This window comes from Bombus flavifrons, chromosome 1, assembly GCF_040668555.2.
Source record: "Bombus flavifrons isolate JBK064 chromosome 1, iyBomFlav1_principal, whole genome shotgun sequence".
Lineage (NCBI taxonomy): Eukaryota > Metazoa > Arthropoda > Insecta > Hymenoptera > Apidae > Bombus > Bombus flavifrons.
This window is the reverse complement of record NC_138442.1, coordinates 1157639-1182660: the sequence shown is the minus strand read 5'-3', so window position 1 is coordinate 1182660 and position 25022 is coordinate 1157639. Positions and strand designations below refer to the sequence as shown.

Below are 25022 nucleotides of genomic sequence, written 5' to 3'. Positions count from 1 at the left end.
TTTGTACTTTTGAATATGAAATATATGCCTTCTTTCCTCTTTCAATAAATACAATTTAAGTATTGGAGCTGCCTCCTTATTGTTGTTTGCAATGCACACTCTTCAATCATCTATAAACTATACAAGGCATCTCGTAACGGATAAAAAAGGATATACTAATTCGAATAGTTAAGTACTAGTCGATATCGGTCTCCATAGCATCGCATAACATTTTCGCAGTCAGACATCGGTTTTAAAGTAGTTGCGTCGTACCGTCGTAGAAGGCATTCCTGGCGTCGATGACAAAACGTCTCCACAATTACTTGAAATTGCCAGTGACCCCAGAGCGGGCTTCGCGAATCTGACGTCACTATCCGGAAGTATAGCATTGTATACGCGCGATTTCGCGTGAGGGTCGCCACGTCGCTAGCCAACAGGCAGTCGGGCCAGCGTTAAGTTTAGCCACTTCGACCTGGCAGCGACAGTATGTCAAGATCACTTGATCCCTCTGCGCCTTCACCTCGAACGCGTCGAGAGCCAATTGTTGCTTCTCTTTCCACCGGCCAGTAGGAGAGATTTAGCCCCCGAGCGTACAAAGCGGAGAATTTCAACTAAAGCAACCCGAGGATAGAAGCGACAAGAGGAGAACCCTACCCAAGAGAAGAGGTACCGTGGAGCGCACGGTTTCTTCGAGAGGCAATCGAGTGTTCCGAAATCGATAGCTGGCGTTCGTGTGCACCGACGAATGTGATCTCGTTACCCGGTATGAAACCGATCGAAACACAAGTCATAAGAAAGGTCATGGTGTCTGGTATACGCACGATCATTGTCATTCCTGGCATGAAGTTCGTGAAATTGCCGAAATTAAGTGGTGGTTGAATCTGTGAAACAGATTCTTTGGTACGAGAGGGGTAACAAGTTTCTTGTTTGTTTATGTTGTGAGAGAAGAACTTTTTGGATTTTTGTTAATCGTCGATTTCGAGAAGTGATTAATGGAAAATAATGTACAAATACATGTTATGTGTTTGATGGTTTAATATGTTCGAGTAATGCGTTACAGTAAATGATTAGAGTGCGGATATTTATACATTTATGGAAAATTTGAATATGCTAAATTTTACATAATGAGATAATGTATAAAAATATATAAAATATCTAAAGTAAAGTGCTCGTTGTAATATTTGGTAAGTAAAATAAATTTCTGCTTGAGCTCGATTTTGTAATTGTACTTGTAAAAATATTAATTTGCACAAATACTTGCAGTCTATAAATGATATTTTATATAATTAATAATAAAAAGTGTTAAATAGCACTTTATAAATGATATTCTAAGTTATATCAGAATAAATCGGTAATGAATAAAATGTTTCATATTATTTTCAACTAATTTATTTTAGCTATTACCAGCTCATGATTATTCATTCATTATAAATAACCCAGGGAAAGTCTCGGACGCAAATATATAATTTTTTAAATTATAGATAAAATTTTAAAATTTCCCGATAAAATAGACATTCAGTATATTATACATTTATTCAACATTTTTTATTCTGATAGAAACGAGCAGAGCTTGTTGCAATTTTCAAAACATTTCCATTAAATTTTTATGAATTTCCAAACTCATTCGGTCTTATTTCATTTTTAATATAATAATTGTAATTATTATATAATATTATTACATTACTAATTAAATTATACAATAATCATTAATATTAGATTAAAAATAAAATTTATCATGCTCAATTAGAAGCTTTGAATTTTTTGCACATAATAATAACTGATATTATTTAAAATAATTTTATAAATTTTATATAAATCTAAATAGATTAATTTTATGTTAGATAAATGAAATAATAAAATTATGGAATAAATATCAACATTATTTATCACATCTTATGTCCACGAAAGTACAATAGTAACATAATTTTTATAATTACTTATACGCTCTATCTACCCATTTTATATGTTATACATATATGTTTTCACTAAATATTGTTGGTTAAGAAATTTAAATATATTTATTAATAAAGGTAGATGAACAACAGCTCCAAACTTATTATAAACATTACGCTATATGTCGTAAATAATATTTCAATATTTCTAAAATCTTTAATAACCTAATATTTCAATAATCATAGTAATTATATCATATTTCAATAAAATATATATTTATCTTAGATTAAACATAATATTCTAATATTCACAAAATAAGTTTGTTTTAATTTATTATTATTAATTTTGCTTTTAGTGAGTTATACATACACGCGTACGCCTGCACGTATATTTTATATACATGTAATATTATCTCGATTTGAGTTTATACATCGTAACTTACAACGTTTATACCTAAAAGAACAGTCTCTCGCACTGCAACGAATATCCCCTATTTTCGCTCGGAAGGTTGTTCGCCCGTTTAATAACTAATCGCAACGGCCACAGAATAGCCAATTAACTTTTAATTACCACTACAATCGAGTGTTATAGGACGTGCAAACGCGATAATCGATCCCTTTGCGAGCTTTATAAAACTCGCCTACCTCCAACATGTTAATCAATCTCTTCAAGCATAAAAATCAATATACTTGTAGATAAATCTTTCTACAAACCCATTACCTAATTTATTATCCTTTCATTCAAGTCATAATCTAACTTATATCTAAAGAAAGAAAGAGAAAAGAAACAATAGAAAACAAAGAAGAAAAAAGATGTGTGGAAAATATATATCATTTTGCGTCCGATCAAAATTCAGTGACGCTGTCGTATGATATCGCAGTCATTAAACCGATCAAGCCTGAGGTTCTTCAGAAATAGCCGAAATGCTCCTTTGACGTGACACGAATACCTAATAAGAATTTTCATCGCATGCAAAGTGCTCAACTGCTCACACGTTTCGTTCGCGCGGATACAGAATTCTCGAAGCGGAAGAGAACTGAGCGTAATACGGTCTTCAGAAGACAGAAACGTTTAAACCGTTCCCTTCTCGCGAACCGGGAAATCGTAGTAAAAATACGAGAATGTCCTCGTTTCCAACTCGGTTCACCGCGTTTGTTAGAGCGATAGCGAACAATATGAATCGAACTATCTCGTGTGTCTCTAGTGCAAAACTGAGTAAGATTTTATTTCGATAACAGATAACGAATAAAAATAAGGAACGAAATCTTATTCGCAGTAATGAATAAATATCTGATCGATTAAAAGACCATATATGACAAAATTATCTAAATAGATATATTCGAATAACTTACATATTCGTATTAGAATTTATTCAGATAAAAATTTTAATATACCATATCACAAGTTTTATTGTTCAATCGTCGTTCTGCCTTTTCAAATATTAAAATAGAAAGTTTATGTAAGGAATGATAAGTGCATAGGTAGTAGAAGTAAGTATCAATCAAAAAAATTAACTAATATTATACACTTAAATTCTATTTATTATATATCTTTATAGTACATAGGTTATTTAGTATCTAAATAATTAACATCAACATTTTTGTGCAAACAAGTTGTACGTAACGGAATTTCATTGATACCTATTTCCATTACGTGTCCACTTATTTTTGTCTCCGATTATTATGTACGGAATGTATCCATATACAGATACTCGTAAAAACGAACAGCAATACAAAGAAAACAAATATGTTATAAATATATTATTCTTCGTATATCACTATTCGAATAAATAATAGTGAATTGTGTGGACAAATAGTTGTTACAATGTCTTTTACAAATGATAAGTTTTTATTACGAAAAATAATTATCGTAGGTAAATAATTGTTCGAAATAATGCGTATAATACACAACTCTGCTCTACTCTCTCTGGAGAGAACAAGAATGAAAGAGTGAAAAAGAAAAGAGGACGTCGATCGTTTTGCGAGTATTTGAATAAAAAAAGAAATATAACGAAAAACATATTCGTTTGATTGTAGGAGGATGCAGCCAGGAGTGACGGTGGTTCTGGCCACGGTCTGGCTGGCGGTGTACGTGAATGTGGTGGGGACAGTTAGCCACTATCCCTCCCGCCTTACCCTCGATCAATACACCCCTTTGCCCCCGCAGTACCAGCAACACCAAGTTTATCGAAGAGTCGAGGGCCAACCGAACTGGAAGGATCAGAATCCTGGCGAGAATCAGTCGTTCGACCTTTCGATCGGCCCGCGAAGGTTGATCTCGACAAACACCACTAATGGTACGTTTGGCATTCGTTACATCAGCAATTTAATTCTGTCACTGTCTGGGCTTTTTCCCTCTCTCTTCGTTCCCTGCATGGCAGAAACAGAGCAGTGACCTTGACGCCAGGGGAATATGTCGTTCTGGTTAACATGCTCGTTTCTGATATAACGGCCCCTGAGAATCAAACGTCAGGGACGCATAATGAAGTTCTCTTACGGTATGATTCAGATAAGCGCGATGCAAGTTAATCAGAACCGCGATTACTTGACACCGTTCAACGCTGGAATAAAAGTCGAGCCTCTTTGCCGCAACATTATGTTGCGCGTCGTCTAATTTATATCGATAATTTCGATTGTAATTGGGTATTACTAAGATCGTTGTCTCGTGGATATGGATTTTATAGAAACGTCGTTTTCTTTTTATTTCTTTTTTTTTTTTCTCTTACTACGACAGTTGGGGAATATCTGTAGATTGAACAAGTAATTACCTTAGGACCTTAATGTTTTGCAATTTTATATTTTTAAGAATGTATTCGCAATAAAAAAATATTATAATTACTAAGCATTATAATTACACTACAAATATCTATGTAAATTCATATCTTTTGGATACACCTAAGGAAATGAAACCTATAAATATTTAGGTATGTTTTCATCTTTTAAATATGAGCAGCAATCAATCTTAGATATTTTCTATAGTTTTGTATATTATTGCATTATATATATTTTTGTACATTTAAATTTCCCATAATTGTATAAACACCAGTAATCTGACTAATAATGATTTATCTTCATTATTACGTATTTTTATAAATTATGCGCATTGCATGCATTTTTGTACTTTTAAATTCCTTATGCATGCATGAACATTTACAGCGTCATTATTTCGATTTAATTTTTAAATGTGCGCGTTTGAATATCTTTATGTATGATATTTGTATAACAAGAGGCGAGTGACGAGCTATTCATTTCTTTGCTTCGACAAAAAACTTTCGTATAAACGTCATTTATTTGGCAAAAAGTATAATTTTCTTAAAATATTTATTATAAATTAATTATTCGTTCTTGAAGATCACAAAAATTTTGTTAGATCTGGTGAAACGAAGTCATGTATCAAGACTTCAATATTAAGTTTACAGTTTTAATTCATTTCTGATATTTTTTGCAGTTTTGTTATTATTGTAACATCGTGGTAAACCGTTTGGGAAAATCCCGATGAACTACAGTTCAGATAAAACAGTGAAAGTGCTGACGGGCCGGAAAGGATGGGAAATCCTAGACGAGCCTCAGAATTATAGTGACTTTAGTTGTTTTAGTTGTATTACATTACTACATTAAGCTCTAATTAAATAATCATCGTTTTCCTGTTTCAATCGCTGCAAATACATCAAATAAATAAAAGTCACTATATTATTAAGCACGCAACGATGTAAACGAAGCAATTTCAATCGGTTATTCGCTGAACATTTCCATGGATAAGTCTAACATCAAGTTTCATTAGTATTTTAAATTCATAATAATATACAAAATTAACCCCTTAACCTACAACTACGGGTATAGCCCGTAGTACGATGATCGGGTCAAACGTAAATATTACGGGCATGGCTCGTAGTAGATGACCGGACCAAACGTAAATATTACGGGCATAGTCCGTAGTACGATGATCGGGCCAAATATAATATACAGGGTGGTTGGTAACTGGTGCTACAAGCGGAGAGGGAGTGATTCTACGCGAAAAAAGAAGTCGAAAATATAGAATAAAATTGTTTTTTTAATCTTTTTTTTTTAATTTTTCCATCGAGACAACGATCTACAGTGAGATCCGTTATAACGTACCGCACGCGTACCGAGCGAAAATTCAAAGTCGATTTTCTCGAAAACAAAGCCTCAAACGAAAAATTTTTATTCTATATTTTCGACTTCCTTTTTCGCGTAGAATCACCCTCTTTCCGCTTGTACCACCAGTTACCAACCACCCTGTATAATAGCTTGTTTACGTTTTCGGCCCAAAATTCTCGAACGTAAATCGTAGGTTAAGGGGCTAACACTGTTTAATTTATTTTATTAAACGTGCATTGGAGGCTATATAGCGTAATGAATTAGGTGACTTTTATTTATGGAACTAAAATTTGGACTGAAATTTCTGAAAAAGGCTCGTACAAATAGCTTTTTTATAATTTTCTTCTATTTCTAATAAGGTAAAAAGTGATTAAAAATATGAATTTTAATGAAAAACGTTCTTATAAATGTCACTGATTTGGAGAGAATTGTAACACTTTTACGATACAGTAGTAATTTACGATTAAACAAAATTTTTCAAGATAATAGTTTAAAAAATGTTTTGTAATTTCTTATAGAACAGAATCACTTATTAACATTTCAATATTAAGCCAAAATTTATTTTTAAAAATATTATGAACTTTTACTTCTGTTAATCTTGTACTAAATCTAGCGATTAATATTTATTATTGAATCAAATTTTTTATTTCTGAATCCTTTTTTTATTTTTACTACTACTAATGTTATTATTACGCTATTATAAAATTTAACGGCTTGTAATTATTTTTAAAAATACAATGAAATATTTATGGTAAACATTGCGTTAAGCTTTCGCTAACCATAAAATACTTTTATTTCATTAATAATCTTGAAACGTAAGCGTAAATTTCATTTATTTTGGAAGTACGTTTACCAACTCTGAAGTCAATTTTAATGAGAACAGTTTAAAACGTGAATATCCGTAGTTATTCTAAACCAACAGTGAAGACAGTAAATATAAAATCTTAAAATGACACACCATCTAGATTTTCCACAGAGTGATTTAACTTCGAGCCAGGTGTACAGCCGAGTATCTGTTTACTGCACGTTCGATTTGAAATCTAATTGTCACATCATTTACAAATAATAATGTAAAATTGCTATTTAGTACATTATAATTTCAATTTAACATTATTTAATCCCTGAAACAACTACTAGAAAACATCAATCTACATGACTTGAAATATTTTTTAGAATATTACTTTCTATTCTTACTGTGATTAATTAGGTCACTTGACTTAATCTAAAATGATTTGAAACACTCATCTGAATTCATTATTGACTTTAATTTAAAATGTACTTTCAAATTTTAAGCAAGGTTGACATGTTTCACCTAATTAATGGGGAAATTTAATGAAATATTTGGTTTTTTAAAATTATTATTTCCATTTCATTTTAAAATTTCTTAAAATATAGTTATTATTACTATTATTATGAACATACTGTATATTAAATATGAATTTTACTCCAAATGACTTTTAATTTTTTAAATTTGTTATATATTTCTTAATATACATTATATGCATAGAGGATGAGTGGAAATAGCAGTGGCAAAATAATGAATTTTACTATAGAGGGCTTTATTTTCGAGAAAATCGATATTGCAAATTTGTCGAGTATATTTGAATATGACTAATTTCGGACTGAACAGGAATAAATAAAATAATTAACAGGATGTTATTCTACGTGGAAAGAGAGGTAAACAATGTACAATATAATTTTTTCATAAGATACTTTGTCTTCGCGGAAATTAAATTTGAAAATTTATTATACGCGGAAAATGCCAATTCTTAACTGTCATGTTCAAACTCTATTTTCTTCAAAATGAAGCCTTACATGGAACAAATTTATTCCACATTTTTACTTATTTTTGCATGTAGAATAACCCGCCAATTGCTTCATATTCAATCGATAATTAGCCAAGTTAAAGTATACTTGACAAAATTTCAAACTCCATTTTCTAGAAAACTGAATTTCGAACGATGCATTTTTTTCTTTTGCTTTGACTTATTTTTTCATATACAATCACATCGGATTGTACTACTATTATCACTCTATTCTTCTATAGTGTACAAAGTAATGAGAATAAAGTTTAAAACTTTAAAGGTAGATAGTATTTTCCAAATAGAAGAAACAGGACGTAATAAACATGTATCTAAAAATTAACATATTCAAAACTATAAATAATTTGTTTTTCAATTAATTGTCTTCTCGTGCTTTTTAATTAACACGGACAAATTAAGACAGAAAATATAGAGTAACACTTATTCCTTTGAATCTGAAGAGTATCATTTAATCTCAAATTTTTGATCCCTTTGTCTTATCACTGTGTATAAAAATAAAATATTTAAGCATTCACATTTATAGACAATTTTTTATTACTAAAATATAATAGGACTCCAATACTCTTCACTTATTATAATGTTCAAGTTGTGCTTATAGTTATAGAAGAATATGAGAATTTATTTTTCTAAATACACTTCTATTTGTTTCTTTATATATTTTTTCTTGAAAAGTCTTAAGTTACTGTCATATATCACGTTACGTGTCTTTTCTCTTTTACGGTTACATTTAATTTATGAGATTCTTACATTTACAAAACGCAAGCTATATTAAATAGCTTAATAGACCTGTTATGTCAAAATTTAAGGATGCCAAGACTTCCCCACTAACCTGATCACAAGCCAGACCATCCGCGACTAAACGTAACCTCATTTCACAATAACCCTCGTTTACTCATACATCAACATTCCAGGCTCCCAGAGACAATCCCACGGGACCGAGTATCTCAAAAATGACTTGCTGCTCCGCCGATCAAAGAATAGTTCCGGTGACAATTTTTCACCTTTAGTCGAAGATAAGCAGCCGCGTAATTTTGCCGGTCAAGAGTTCACGGATGAAAAAGCTGATAGTAGAGACTCAAAAGATCTCGAATCAGCGCCGCGTGAGCTGTCTCCTCCGTCCGAATTGGAGGACCCTTTTGTAGCCGACGACACGTTCCAAGATCAAGGACCAGGCTCCGTAGAAATATACAAATTGGACGTATTCCGGGTGAAGCCTCTGTTGAGCCCCACGCCTGTCACGAGATTCCCATCGAAAGGGAAAAGCAAAGCACCTAAAAAGACCAGCTACGTGAATTGGAAGTCTAAAACGCCCGAATACAAAGCTACTAGTTTGAATATACTTCACAAACAGTCCAACTCGTTCGATGACTTTAGTACAGAGATTCCAGCAAATACGGACCCATTTAGTATAGGAGGAGTGCCAGAGTTACAGGTGGGTTGTGAGGGATTGGAAGCACCTGATCACAGCAGAGAAAAAAGATCGATAGACTCCCCCGGTAAAGATAAGAATCCTAAGGAGGTGGATCCGTGGACGGATGTAACTCCGATATCCTTAAACCTGGACTATGAGCTGTCTGGCGAGGAAGATTATGAAGAGATGGACGAGCTGCTGAAGCTAAAGAAATTGGAGACTACCACGAAGAGGATCAAGCAGAGTAGAGGCGACATGGACGCGACTATTCATTCGGATTTTCACAAGGACAAAGGACGCACCGAGAAATTACCTGTTCGTGGAGACTTAGGCAAGTCTAGCGTGAGCAATGAGTCGACCATCTTGTCGGATGACCAAAAAAATCGAAAGACGGAAGAAAGGAAGGTGACTGCCGAGGTTTCGCATTTTAATAAAGGAAAGCGAGACGACTACCGTGTGACGAGGTCCGTCGTTGACGAGACGTTGAGAGATAATCATCGTCGTAAGATATTGTGGTTCGAAGATTCTGACGTTGAACAGTTGGATAACAAAAACGGGAAACGTACTAAACGTCTTTGGGGTTTCGGAGAGGACGAAGGGGTAGCGACTAGCGATGAGCTGCAGACAATGAATCAGCGACGAAAAATGAATTATGCGGAAAGAAGAAGAGAAGAGGAGAGGAGGAAACAGGAAGAAGAACGAAGAAAAAGAGCAGAGGAATGGAGAAGACAGCAGGAAGCGCAGAAACGAAATTATATCAAGAATCAAACAAATACTGACATAGAAAATATCAGGAACGAATACGAGAAAGTGTTGGAGCAGAGAGAGAGAGAAGAAGAAGAAAGGAGGTGGCGATTGCAGCAGTCAAACAGGTGGCATCTGGAGGAAGAACAAAGACGACGTTTACAGGAAGAAGAGTCAAGAAGAGAAAGAGAACGGCAGCAAGCAGAGGAAATAAGAAGACGAGAAGAAAATCGTCTAAGAGAAGAAGAACGTCAACGAAGATTACAGGAAGAAGAATCACGTAGGAGAGAGCAGAATAGGTGGGTGGAAGAGATGAAGCGAAGGCAGCAGCAGCAAGAACAGGATAGAAAAAGCTTAGAAGAAAGGAGAAGAGAGTGGACGTTGAAACGCAAACAAGAGGAAGAAGAACAGAGAAAAAGACATCAGCAAGACAGAAACGAACCATCTAATTTGTTGTACTCTCCGCGAAATAGTCCGAACGCAAATAAACTATACAATCCAGAAACAGAAAGACGAATAAGAGAACAACAGGAAAAAGAACATCAGCAGAAATTAGATGGGTATATTCAACGTAATCGACCGATTAACTTAAACAAATCAATAGATCGACAAAGAGAAGAAGCGGATAGATGGAAGCAGGAGAAGGAGCGACGAAGACTCGAAGAAGAACGTAAGTTACAGGATTACATTCGAAGAAATCAACCAGTGCGTATTCCGGAAGAAAGCGAATCATCTGATAAAAACTGGATGGAGTATAGAAGGAAATTAGAAGAAGCTAGACAATATAATCGGCCGAGATATCCAGGCCCAGAGACCGGTAGAAGAAACCATGGTCCATCAGCACCGACAAATATCGATCCACGAGCTTACGATGATGCGAGAAGAAAAGCGATCGAAGAGGAAGAAATCCGCGAGCGACAGAGACAGCAACAAGAGCAGCTGAGGAGAGAAGCTTTGAGGCGAGAAGCAGAGGTTAGAAGAATACAATCGAGAAAATACGAGGAGGAACGAAGGAGGAAAGAAGCAACGATGTTAGAAGCGGAGAGAAATACGAAAGAGCTGCGGGAAGCGGAGATCAGAAGAAATCAAGCTGAAAGGACGAGACCAAGCCATGCGGCTCGTAGGCGATTCGACGGGCATAGAGATAGACACGACACGAGTCTTATTCCAGCCAATTTACTTTTGAATGACTCCAGGAGAGCTATGGAAAGACAAAGACAGGAGCAAGAGAAAAGGCAACTGGAAGCTGAAAGGCGAAGGTAAGAGGATATTAAGTAATGAAATGAACGAAGAGAAAGATAGTCAGAAATTTAGCGATTAGATATTAGATTATAATATGACGAATTGGTAAATTGTATTAATTCAACAGGTTTATTTATTAGGACATCCGACCTTTTTTATAAGAATTATTTTATTAAGTATGATCACATTAGTGAATTTAGTATGCAAAAATATTATTAGAAATATTTTTGATTTCGGTGAACTTTTGAGATTCTTGTTTTTGATCTTGATTAAAATCTTTAACTATTATGTTGTAATCATTCCGTTCAGAGAAATAACTAAGATAATCAAGTGAAACTTTGGGAAACAATTTTAAATATTGATACTAGAAATCTGGCAATAAATAAAATTAATATGTATGTGAAATAAACTCAAGTCAAAATTACACAACATCAGAAAAAAATAGAAATATGGAATAACATATTTAGATATAGATAAATTCGCAAAAATTAAAAATTCTCTTCTAAACTTTTATTATAGATATAGAATTTATATTATATATGTAGAGTTAAGGGTTTATATATATATATAAAATCTCTTTTAGAATTTTTAAAAATTTAAAATAAATTATTTTGTAGCTTTAATCTTTCGTGATATTCACACATAGTGCGGAAAATAAGATACGTCCTAATTTATTGTCTTTATAAACATCACATTCTGAGTTACTAAACTCTATCAAGAATATTTTGTGACGCAATAGATTTTTTTAAGCGATAAATACCCCAGACAGAACTCGCAAGTTGCGTCACATTGGTCCTCTTGCTAATATTTATGACACCACGGCCACCCTATAGCCTTTAAAACTAAAGTTTCAAAATGTTTTCGCCGTCATATATCATTCTTCCTGCTAAAATAGTTATCTTTCTATCACTTTTATTGTAGCTTTAACAATGTAACCAAGTCCACATCTACGATTTTTAATATAACAGTCATTGTCTTTGTTACTATGTATACATTTTATATTTATAATTACAACATACATAATTTTTATATCAAATAATTTTTGATGCAAATATTTCCTTCGTAATAACTAATCTAGCTTTTACGGAGATCCTAATTTATCTAAATTTAATTCATAATAAATTCTAGATAAATCTTATTTTTAGACAAAACTACCAATATAAATATAGTAAGAAAATATTATACAGACATTTTACATCTTTAGCTCAATTCCTCTTAAAATTAATCAATAGCATTTTCATATACAGACTATGCTATATTAATATTTTCATGTAATTTAAATTACAAGTCGATTTACCATTCTTTTGAAAATCTAAATGTTTTAAATCGATGTTCTTTCCAGTTATAATTTATGATGTATCATATTCACGCCCTTTAAAATACACACGAAAAAACTTATTACTCGATTTAATATATTTACATTGCATTCATAAGTTAATCATAGTTGAAAATGAAATATTCAATAACAATTTGCAAAATTACCAGTGTAGACGATGAAACAATTTTCTAATTTCTAATGCAAAATAGAACACAATAATATGTGCACCTCAACAATCGTCCCATTATCCATTATAGTAACGACCTAACACGACACGCAGTAGTATTTGCTATTTGCTTAGAACTCTTGCAAACAACCTCGCGTGTGTAAAGTGGTCTATAACAGATCAGGAAAATACATTGTATGTGCAAATTCTGAATTCTTTAGTCATTAAATGGGTTGAATTGAGTTGTGCACATTGAGAAATGCAAAGAATATGTACATTCTCCTTTTTTTAATTTAACTCCTTTGTATATAGATACTAAGAAATATTTTAACATTACCAGTATAAAAACATTACATCTGTTTTTTCTTGTTATCTTGTATTTTACTAATTAGTATATTAATGTTATTAATTATATTAAATATTATTAATTATAGTAATATTATACTTTATTAATTTCAATAATTAAATCAAACACTTTTTTTATATACTTGCATACAGTAACATTGCTTACATAAATGGTTGTATAAAGCACATATCCTTATTTTCCAATGAAACATTTTTCCATTATGTTCTACATTTTTATAGTACATATAACATCTTTATCATTCGAAAGTATTATTGATACGAAATTTAATATACTCAAATCTAATTAATTAGCATATAAATGCTATAAAAATACATATATCCACTAAAATGTAATAATTGTGTAATAATGTTATAAGGTTAGTATCATCGTTCCTGAAAGGACTAATGTCTCGACATAATTTATCAGATTTCGATTGCGTTTTTAATAGTACGTTGCGCTTTGTTCTGGCATTTCTTGAACACCCCGGTTCATTTTTTCAAAACAGATCTGAATGAAAGTTTCAAAACACGATCGAAACTTGAGAAGCCACAAATATTTCACCTGATAAATATTGCAAAAGTCTGAAGCCTAAAATTAATGTCTTATTAATAGCAAAGGAAATCATTGTATATTAAATGTAATTAGTTTAAAATAACTTGACAACATAACTTAGTTACTGAAATATAGTTCGATGGTAGTCAGTCAACTAATAGAATACAGTGATCGGATCCCGGTCTGTATGCTACTTACAATTTACAATTAACGGCAGATGAATACGCGACGTCACATCATACGGAATTTTAAAATGGCTGTTTAATTGCGAAAAAATCATAATTTTAATCATTTTTCTACTACATCTTCCATTCCTTATTGCTTTAAATTTCTATATCATCAAAGATTCTTTATTATAATGTTTCTATTTATCTGTAAAAATTATTTAAATAAAAGTAACGATTTATATATTATTGAAATAAAAGTAATTTGAATAGATAATGATCTATTTAACAAACATCTCATATCAAACATCTGAATCTCAAGCAAACGAACTTAATTGGCATAAAATCTGATGACCTTTTTCGAGTTAAATAACCATTTAAATGTATTAACTGAATCGTTCCTTAATCAGAGTTATATTGTTCTTTTAATTATGAAATTAAAAAGTAATAAAGACAAATTAATTTAGCTGGTGGTTTTAGTGTTTACGAATGTAAGCATGATGTAATTTATTTCCAATAGAAATTAAACCACATATATAGAGATAAGAAACCTCCAAATAAAAAAATTAATGTGGCCAAGAGATTTGCAATTCGAATGACTTTGTCTTCCCCAGTTAACAGTTTAAATCACTGTGCGTCGTTGCAATTTCGCACCAACGATACTGTACAATTCAATAACTTTGTATTTCTAGCGATAAAACACACGAATATCTCCTTTACTGCAAACATAAAGAAAACGTAAAATGTGCAATAAAATTGCAACAACGCGACGTGGCATCACTTATATGCATCGAGATTGGTTTTGAAAGATAGCAGCTTGAAAAGATGACACAATTTCGCGGCAGTTATTGCGTCTCGTAAGATTCATTACGTGTCGTCGCGGCTGCGACTACCGACAAGATAAATATTCAACGAGAATACTGTCTCAAAATTTCGTCCGTGCGAAACATGCTAGTAGGCTGCGAGTTAACGCGCTGCAAGTCGAGCGACGTTAATGAAACAAACAGGCCGGTCGCACCGTGCACAATGAGCTTCCTCTTTCGGTCTATGTTGATAATATAACGTGTCTCTTTATCCTACACAGAGCAAAGGAAGCAAGGGAGAAGGAGGAACGCGACAGGGTCATGAAAGAGCATCGGAGACGGCAGGAAGAGGCCAGGCTGAACGCGTTGCCTGTGAGCGCAAGCATAATAGTCCAACCCGTGGTACCTAACATGTTATCGAGAACGGGTTTCGATATCGACATGGTGAGCCTTCTCTTTCTACAAATGTGTTCCAATTCAAACGTTCCAGCGCGCGATTGTTCCAAGCTTTCGAATTAAACCGTTCCGATCGTCGACTTTCGATAATTGTTCTGCATTATCCTGGCGCGCTCGTACATGTATGATATATGTCCATAAAGACGAATTTAGACATTACATGCTTTGGATGTGTATCGCGGACGATCCATTTCATTTTCATGTACATTTTATCCGAAATAACCAATGAAAAAAGTAAAGCCGATTTCTACTTTTGATGAACTATAACAGGTAAAATAATAGTTAAAGAAATAATAGTAACAAATAAGGAGATAACACATTGTTTAGCTAACTAATTAATTTTACTAAGAAACTTTAAAATATTTTCTCTGTAGACAATTAGCGATATTTTGAAAATTAGTAAAATATGGAACGGTTGCCAAATGTGTTAATTTAATGAGAATACGGGTTTCGTGCGAATTCTTCTAATAGATATTAGAAAATAAATTTTAATGCATGAAACTCACTAGTTTTATATATCTTAAATATTTCGGTATTGTTAGGTAATACTAAAGCGACAGATTGAAGATTTATTTCAGGTTCAAAATTTTATTTATGTAGGCTGTTATAAAACATACGAGGGACGTAACATTTGATGTCTATTCTAGGCATCAAAATAATGAAAAAATTTACAAAAATATTATTTAAGGCTAACTTTTAAGTTACAAGCAGCCGATATCCTATTGTCATTTGTTTTGGTTTGTGGATCTTACAGTGAGATATATAAAATATTAGTGAGATAGAGGAAGGTTCGTTAGTTGTTTTATTAACTAGTATTTTATTAACTAGTTTTTAGTAAAAAACTTGAAAAATAAACCTCAGACAAAATGTCTATATATGAACTTCTTTTAGCGTTTTAATATCTAGAATCGTCCCATTAGATATCCTCTACATATTTTGTTAACCTGTACAGGTTAATTTTATAGTTAAATATTATGAATTTGTAGAGTAATTTTCTAAATTGTAACTATACACGAATGTTTTGTTTAAGAATAAATTTAACATTGACAAAAATGATGTCATTGAATGTTGTATTAATAAATTTATTGATATATTATGTTATATTTGAATCGAGATTGATATTAATTTCTTACACAATTATGAAATGAGAATGTAATGGAAATGGAATCTTAGCAATGTTTTATTTAATATTTTAACTATTACATATGAATATTATATATAATTTTTAATTTAATAAAATTGAGTGAAAGATTAGATTTCTTAATTATAGAAATTATATTTATGAGTACTTGAGAATATCAATAGAAATGTTCTGTTATATTTGAAGGATGTAGGCGATTAGAACAGATTTATATCAGAAACATCTTGTTCTATGGTTTTGGGACTAACATCTGATTCGTATCATTCTATTGAACATTTAAAAAATATTAATAACATTAGTTAATTATGCAGACTGATATTTATTAAGCTAAAACTACTTATTAATTATAAAACATCATGTATTTATCACTTATTTTCATCTATTTAGTTTAACTATTTCATATTAAACTGTGTATATTTTTAATTCATCAAATAGCGAAATTAGAAAATCATTATTATATTTTTCACATGTAACCTTCATTTTTAATGGAATTGACGAATATATATCAAATGATGAACTGTTGCTTTGAAAGGAGAATTTCTGCGAATTCACGCGCCAATAATTTCCAGGTATAATCATGTCCATAAAAGTTTAATTCAAAATCCAGTTTTCATAACTCCACAAAAATTCTGTAACATGTCGTTTTCGGAGAAATGAAACCGAAACGGTACATTTCTGTTATATCTAATATCTGCATATCTAATATCTACATATGTAGGCTTTCGAAACGAGCATCATTATCGTTGATATCGATTGGTAATGGGAGCTTGCTATCGTTAAACGTGGAGTAATTCCGCATCCAATATGACTTCCATGCAAGTACTAATTTATAGTAGAATATTTGTATTCTCCCAATTGTTGTAACGGTAGCAATTAATTATGTGTTAGTTATAAATTAAACACTGAAGCTATTCATTATCAATAAAGAATTAAAAGAATATTACATTGCACGGATATAAAGTTATGCTTGTAACGTATATAATGCAATGTATGTAATGTATAATAACATATATGTATAACTAAAATTTCGCTCGGAAGGTGAATGGGCATTTTCTTTCTAAGTACATAAATTCTCTAAATAGAAACGGTTTATTAGATTGGTTAATAAAAATGGTAGTATTTTCAAAATGGAATCATCTCCGATCTCGATAATCTTTTAGTATCTTATCAAGGTCATCACCCTGAGCAGTGTTCTAAAGATTTTAATTGGTGTTTGCCTTTTATTGAAAACGTTATTTTCGAAAAACGTTTATTAAAAAGTATATAATTTTTCGGGCACCATTTGCATTTGATAAAGTATATAGTAAATCGAATGCTGTTATCTATCTTCCTTACTGAAGCCTGTGCTATTGATGTTTCTTATGACCCCAACAAAATTGACTTCTTATGACATTTGAATAGAAAAGCTGACTCATAGTCAATACTGAAAGATCATTGTACTCGAACGTTGTATTTAATTTCGTTATTATAAAATGATATCTATTATGAAGTAAAATCGTGGACAAAAGACTTTTCTCTGCATTCCCATCCAGAAAAAGATCTAAGCTAACCCAAATCTAAATTTAATGTATAAGGGACAGACCCGTCCCACGCCCACGTATTTGATTATACTATACATACTGTACTATACATATACTACACATACTCCGCATTAAAACCTTCAGAACACAATTCAGGGTGGTGATTTTGACAACATATTAAGGAAGTATCGAAATCGTGAGTAACTCCGTTTTTTGTAAATATTTGTCGAAATGGTTAACATAGATGATATAGATGATGAAGAGATACAATATTATATTTCTAATTTCTATATTAAAATTGCTCGTTATATCCTTTAAAGTTACTTGTTTTATTTAATATGCAGTGGGGTTAAAATTATATAAAACTATAATAATTTATAAGAGCAATATGTTAGAAACATTATTTTTATCTACCACATTTCCATAAAAAATTTAATGGATTAATTAATGTGTTTAGAAGATTAATTTCCATGGTCAATTATATAGTTGAAAATAAACACATTCACATAACTTATTACATTATTATATCAAAAGTATGCAGAGTTATCGGTAAGAATAAGTAATTATTCAAATATAAGAACAAACCAAGATATATTAATGGACAGTGATTATAATTTATACAGTTATCTCTTCTTATACTGTATATGTCTAAATATAGCTAAATTTATTGTTTCAATATGTTTAACTACTGGATGCGAAATATAACTTTATATGTACTTTTGTTTTATTAATTGCACAATATTTCTATTTTAATTATATTTTTAATTACCGATTAGTAAATTAAGAAACAATCCGCTGATATAAACACGTCAAAGTCTTAACAACGAGTAAGTATCAATGAGTAATCATGAAGCAAAATATTACTTTCGTAATCTATAGTTCTATTCTACTTAAAGCTAATTTTATCCATATATTCTATTTTGATTACATCGATATTAAATAGGATAATGCGGAACATTTTTCAATAGAAATAGGTCGGCTTATAAAATAAAAAAATATATGAATCTACCTGACAGAAACAGTATAGCAGCGTAGCTACTATAACCCAAACTAAAAAAATATAAAAAATTAAAATATAATATAAGAATTCATATCTTAGTTTAAATGATTTCGGCTATGAATAATCGTTATAAATAGTCATTTATTTTTTGCTTACCTGTAATAACCTATATCGATGATAGAAATTATTTTTAGATGCGAATAATCATTATCGATAATGAAACTTCTTTTTATTTATTGACAAACAGTGTTGGTGACAGATGTTACTTTTACTGATAACCATTATCTGTGGTGAATGTTTTTTGATTACCACTAATTATTATCCACAACGAAAGTCTTTTTTGTTCCTACCAAACATCCTCGATTTTTATTAAAATTCAAGATTTAAATTCGATATAATTCAAATTAAAACATTATTGATGGTCAGAGTACGGATTTTTATGCAAACTTATATTTTTATGGACACAATTAAAGAAATAAGACTTAAATAGAGATTCGTGCTTTCTACTATAAATTATAACGAGTACTCTACTTGACTAGGTACTTAATATATTTCTGCATATTTTTTTATACATCTTTTCATGCTACGAATGCGTATTTTATTTATATTCAAATTTCCACTTTTATGAATACGAATGAATAAATATAATCTATACAAAGATTTGTCTTTCCCACAATAACGATAATATAATAACGAGTACTATATTTTGAAAATTTTATATATTTTTTGTATACTATATGCATTCTGTGCATTTTGTCCCTTTAAATTTTTGATGAATGTATAAAAATCCGCAGTCTGATAAGTGATATATTCAGTACATAAATCTACTTGAGATTTCTATTTCTTCACAGCGACTTAATCCGTATCAAGAAGGAGTGAAAGTGCCAAACTTTCCAGCGCCACCAACTCGACAGCCACCTGCACAAAGTCCTTCACCCTGTGTTTGGGCGGTCGTTCAATGCTGTCCGTCAAAAACCAATCGTCTAGTTACCTGTTTCGAATCCATGGGTTGTCCGGGCATTAACTGGGACCCTAACCCATGCAAAGGTTCCATTATACAAGCCGCTAAGGAGCAGGTGGCGAAATTTTACGCTCAGCTCGAGGAAGAGGATTTTTATTAATGGAAACACGTGGAATATGGAATGTGCCAAGTTCCAAGGTTTTATGGATCATCCAAATATCTTTTGAGCATCGATTACAAGAAATTGTCTCTAGTTTTTTAAGAAACTGAAGGGAATTACTGTGAGTGGATCGAATAATTAATAACAACTTATATGCAGGATTAATTACATAAAAAGATCCTATTGATGGAAATTTCGAATACATAATAAATCTTAATAGTTGGTAAATAATAGGTATATTGATAATTATAGATACTTTAGCTTTAATTGATAATAGATACATTTCCTTTCATTTTAGTTTTTTTATAATACCATTGGCTTAGGAAGTTCATGATAAATTCAATACGTAGAATATTTTTTATAAAATAAAGTTTGTTCTTCCTAGTCTAAATTTACGGTTATACCTGCAAATGAAAATAGTGGATGAACAAATCTTTTGGAAATAAGTTTGAGTTGAACATTTAGATGATTATTACTGTTAGAAAATTTGAGAATTTTTAAAACTAAATTTACAGAATATCGTATTATAATTAATTGCAATTATAATTATAGTAAAACAAAATATCGTCAATTATACCGAACTGTTTTTCAAATTCTGAATGATATAAAACTTCCTCCAAATCTATTGATATGAAAATTTAATTTTACAAAGGTACCTTCATAAAAAACAAATTATTTTATTTCATTTGACCAAATTGGCAATTTCATATTTCTTAAGTTTGTCAAATATGTTAACATGTTCAATGTACATTAATATATGTACTGATGTGTATTAACATATACACTAATATACACTTCTATCAAATATATGAATATATACAAAATTTATGTTTATAATTATATTAGAATATTCAGCTTTTTCGATCCACTCAATTATTCAATATGAGATAACTCGTAGCACATTGCAAGAAGAGCCTGTTCTTCGTTGTTCTCGTATTCTTAGATCGTAAATCCTACCTATAGTTATATTATAGATTCGGTATTTTTCTATTCGCTTCTTTAGATCGTCGTTAACGATGCATGATAGCCTTTTTAAATATAACAAAGCGAACAAATGCGCCAAGAGTTTCGAAATCGTGCACTGTGTTCTTGTGAAATCGATGGATCAGAAATTTTGCGATGGTTGCAATCACTTCAAATATATTTTCTGAGTATTGCAATTGTTCCAAGTTAAGTTTAATAACAAAAAATAGTGTAATATTGTATTAGGTACAAATGATTCTTTGCAAAAGCTCCAAACGTAAAATATAAAAGCACAGAGAGAAATAAGGATGTCCCAGGTTTCTAAACAAAACAAATCTGTATAATATATTCTATAAGGGAAACTAAGTAAAAAGTTTTATAGAATCTATAGCTCATAAATATTTATTAAAAAGTTATAACTGAAATACAAAGTAATAACCAATTTTTCTTTAATTGTTTAAATCTGGTAATTAAACGAACGTTATTCTTGCTATCAACCTAACCCAAAATCAGTAGATCAGTAGATTACATACATAATTCTACTTACATGGAATTTAAAAACATATTTTCTATGACAGGAATTAGTAATTAGTGGAATTAATTCAGAAACTAATGTATAGAATTCATAATGCATTGACTGAAATTGAGAGAAAATTAGAAAAAATTGTCAATATAAAAAATTTTGTTTTTGCATTTTTATTTAGAAATAGTGAAATAAAAGTGAAAATATCAAGTACATGAATATCACTAATCTGTTTCTCTCCTTTATCAAACAAGCAGTCAGTCGATTGTTATTTTATATTTCTTTAATAATTTTTTAATGAAGCTTTCATGAACATCTATGTTTATATGACATTTTTCTCTTCTCATTACTTCGTTTTGCGGAGAAAACTTGAAACATCTATATAGAGTTTCAAACGCCACTTAGAAATTTTTCTCGCAATTAAAAATTAAAAACAAAATCTTCAGCGATTTTTAATTATAGGACATAGCGTTGGAGTGTTTGCTGGGAATACTTACCAGGTCTAACGAAAACTATGAAACGTTTCGTAACCCATTAAAGATCAAAAAATTAAATAATATATAAAAGTTCAGTAAGCACAACATTACTAGTAACCAGATGTGCATATAAAGTAAATTTTTGTGCTATCAAGAGAATTACACAAAGAATATATTAAAGTAATAGATATAATATATTACAGAAACCCATTATTCAAATCGGAGGTAGAAAAAGGATTTTTTATAATTGACAAATATTCCTTTATCGTAGTGATACAAAATACATCAATTTTGCTTTTTATAAAATTGTAGAATCCATATGGAAAGTGTGTAATGAAAATGTGCAGCGTTTTTATTATAAAATTCTATCAAATAATAAAATATTCCAAAAAATACTGCCCTTAGTTAGATACTAAAGAGAATTACGGACAAACATAAAAAATTCGTTAATAAAACAGGTTTCCTTTTTCAGTAAGACAATATTAAACTTTATAAATCCAAGCTGAAACGAATTATATAATATATTTCATAATTATATAATCTACATCTGTATGAATATAATGTACTCTATTATTTATCATTAAGTTTTCACAAAACTTAATAATAATACTATAAATACATTAATCCTGTTGCATTTTATAAAATTACATTTTATGAGATCATTTATTTATTAAAATAATGATGAAAAATATATTAAGGGAATCCTTGGAATTTTCTTTGAGAGCTACAATGTCTTTTGATAATTTTGATAATTTGATAACATAAACTGAAGAGAATGTCAAATAAAACGTTGCAGTAATGCAACATTGGTCTTTAATGGGTTAATGAAAATACCTCGTTCAGCGAATTAACGTTTTATGCGAAATAAGCAATACTGGGACCATTAAATCGTTTCCAGACTCGCCACAGAAGGATCAAACGAAACAGGAATCGCTATGCTTTACAGAACGCGATACAATTTTGAGAGGGAGCCAATATTCAACAGAGAGTAACTGATCGTTTAGAATTGGACAATCGCCAATTTCAGTGCCGAGTCGGTTAGCATGTAAAAATATAGATATAAAGAAAGTATGAGAGGTAGAGTGAATGTATGAATGAGAGAGAAAAAGAAGAGAGAAAAGAGAGAGGAAAGAGAGAGGGAAAGAGGGAAGAAAAATGCGACATCTGTTCGCATAGTAGACGCACGCGCAATTAAGCATGTTCGCTTCTCGTTTAACGAACGTAAAGTTATTAACTGTTAAGTCCTTTGCTGTTTTCCTCTTGTACGTAGTCGTCGAGCTATATTATCGCAGCTTTCTCACATGTGATATAATAGATAGGCTCTTAATTTGCTATAGCATAGTAACATATTTATCTGTATAATATAACCGAACATGCACGAGTATTATAGCGAATCAAAACGAAAGCTCTTTCGAAACGAATGGAAATACTGAAAGGAATATGAAGAGTAAAGAGAATAATAAGGTTTGGAAAACTATTTATTTAATAGTCTTCCAATATACATATAATGCATTTTGTGACAAATGAGATTAGAGAATTATGTAGATTCATTATTAGACTACGAATATCTATGCAAATTCAAATTCTTATGAAAACAATTAAAAAGATTAAATTTAAGCAGATATTTGTTTTGGCAACTCAATATAATAGTGATTATCATATATTATTATATATTATTAGTTACACATCCGGTGTCCAGTAATTATAAGTGAGACGTCGCACTGAAGAGTGACGTACTGTTGCTATTTCAAAGGTAAAAGAAAAACATGATACACAATGAATTATTATCTTTATATGTTTAGTCTTGTTATTTGTTTATATTAATCGAATAGGAGCAAAATTGTTTATATTCTCTTTTTCTTTGAAAAGTTTCTGTTGTAAATTTTATGCACAACAATATTTTTCTAAAATATGCAGTACCTCGATTAAAGTATGAGTTTTATCTTTATTTATATTTACTTTATCTATATTTCCTCAGTAGTGAACTTCAAAAGTTCAGAAGGTCTCACGCGTAAGGAGTGAACGGAAAATAAAGTATTTAAAAATTAATACAATTGCTGGCTATAGTATCAAATAACATATTTTAATAACAGTATAAATTGACATTTTTATTTTGTTCCAATACTCTGCAGTGTTCAACTACAAGAACAAATTTAAATATTTTAAAATAATTATTTTTACTTATTTTTGTTATTTCTATTGTAGATACATTTTATATGCATAGCTAAATTCATCATTCCTCTTGTTTCTTCACTTACGAAGTGAAAGTACAGAAGAAGGATAATTTTATTTTCATATGAGAAAAGATTATCTATTTTGAACTATTTTATACATATTAATACCAAACAAACACAGACGAGATAAAAACATTAGAATAAAAATGCAATAATTTCCTTCACTTCTTATGCTTTTCTTCTATTCTTTCTTACAAGGAACTATCTTCTAATTTCTCATTAATCAATGTTCCAATAATCGAGGTTCTACTGTATTAATAATCGATTATTCTCAACAATTTTCCTTGTTTTTTCCTCACTCTTCATGTGTGTGTATATGTACAGTATGCACTTGTTCGCCCAAAGGAAATACAATATATTAGATTTTGCTAATGTATTACGTGACAATAGCGTCAGGAAACTTTAGTTGATTGCAACTGTAGATGGTTAAGCGAATATTAATATTTCTTGTTCTGATTAATATTTTAGAGCGCTAGCAACGATAAGATCGATATTTTTCTACGTAATAATACGTGCTTGAACTGGTGAGAAGATTATAGAGATTCTTAGCTCGCTGTAACATATTTAACATTTAACTTTATAATATAATTCTTTATAAATATGAATGTCTAACTCAATTTAATGTAATTTCTTATTTTTACGCCTTACACCAATCCACAGAATGATTCATGTTACAGAATTTCGTATTTAAATATATATAAATATTTTTTAATGTATCCCTCAAATGGTATTCTGGAATAGTATTGGTTTGTCAGGAAAGTTTGTTCCGATTTTTAAGGAAAATTCAAACGAAACATACTCAAATTTCGATACACATTTATTGAATTATATAGGTGCCATTTTGTTTTAACAACCTTTCTTCATTTTTCACGCAACTTGAATATTCCATCCTTCCAAAACCTCTCAGGTTTTTCGGCAAAAAACTTTTCGATATGATTTTTCATGTCGACCAAACAGTTAAAGCTTTTGCTATTAAGGGAATTTTGTAATGATCTCAATAGCTGTAAATATGAGGCTACATGTCTGATG

The 25022-nt window shown here is 30.8% G+C and overlaps 2 protein-coding genes across 5 annotated transcripts in view; one reads left to right on the top strand and one right to left on the bottom strand.

The window, feature by feature from the left end:
- LOC138183892 (golgin subfamily A member 6-like protein 25) overlaps nucleotides 1-24610 on the top strand; it is a 143057-nt gene extending 118447 nt beyond the window's left edge. The window contains exons 1-5 of one of the 2 annotated variants that reach the window (XM_069121384.1): nucleotides 452-742; nucleotides 3909-4168; nucleotides 8725-11227; nucleotides 14841-15003; nucleotides 19528-24610. In XM_069121384.1, coding sequence (XP_068977485.1) covers nucleotides 3913-4168; nucleotides 8725-11227; nucleotides 14841-15003; nucleotides 19528-19797 — 3192 coding nt within the window. In that variant the 5' untranslated portion in view covers nucleotides 452-742; nucleotides 3909-3912 and the 3' untranslated portion in view covers nucleotides 19798-24610. Of the gene's footprint in view, nucleotides 1-451; nucleotides 743-3908; nucleotides 4169-8724; nucleotides 11228-14840; nucleotides 15004-19527 lie in introns of those variants that run through there. The other variant, XM_069121376.1, reaches the window with a different exon arrangement.
- The window catches only part of LOC138184155 (uncharacterized), a 358970-nt gene that overhangs the window by 248088 nt on the left and 85860 nt on the right, over nucleotides 1-25022 (bottom strand). The gene's annotated exons all lie outside the window — the stretch shown is intronic.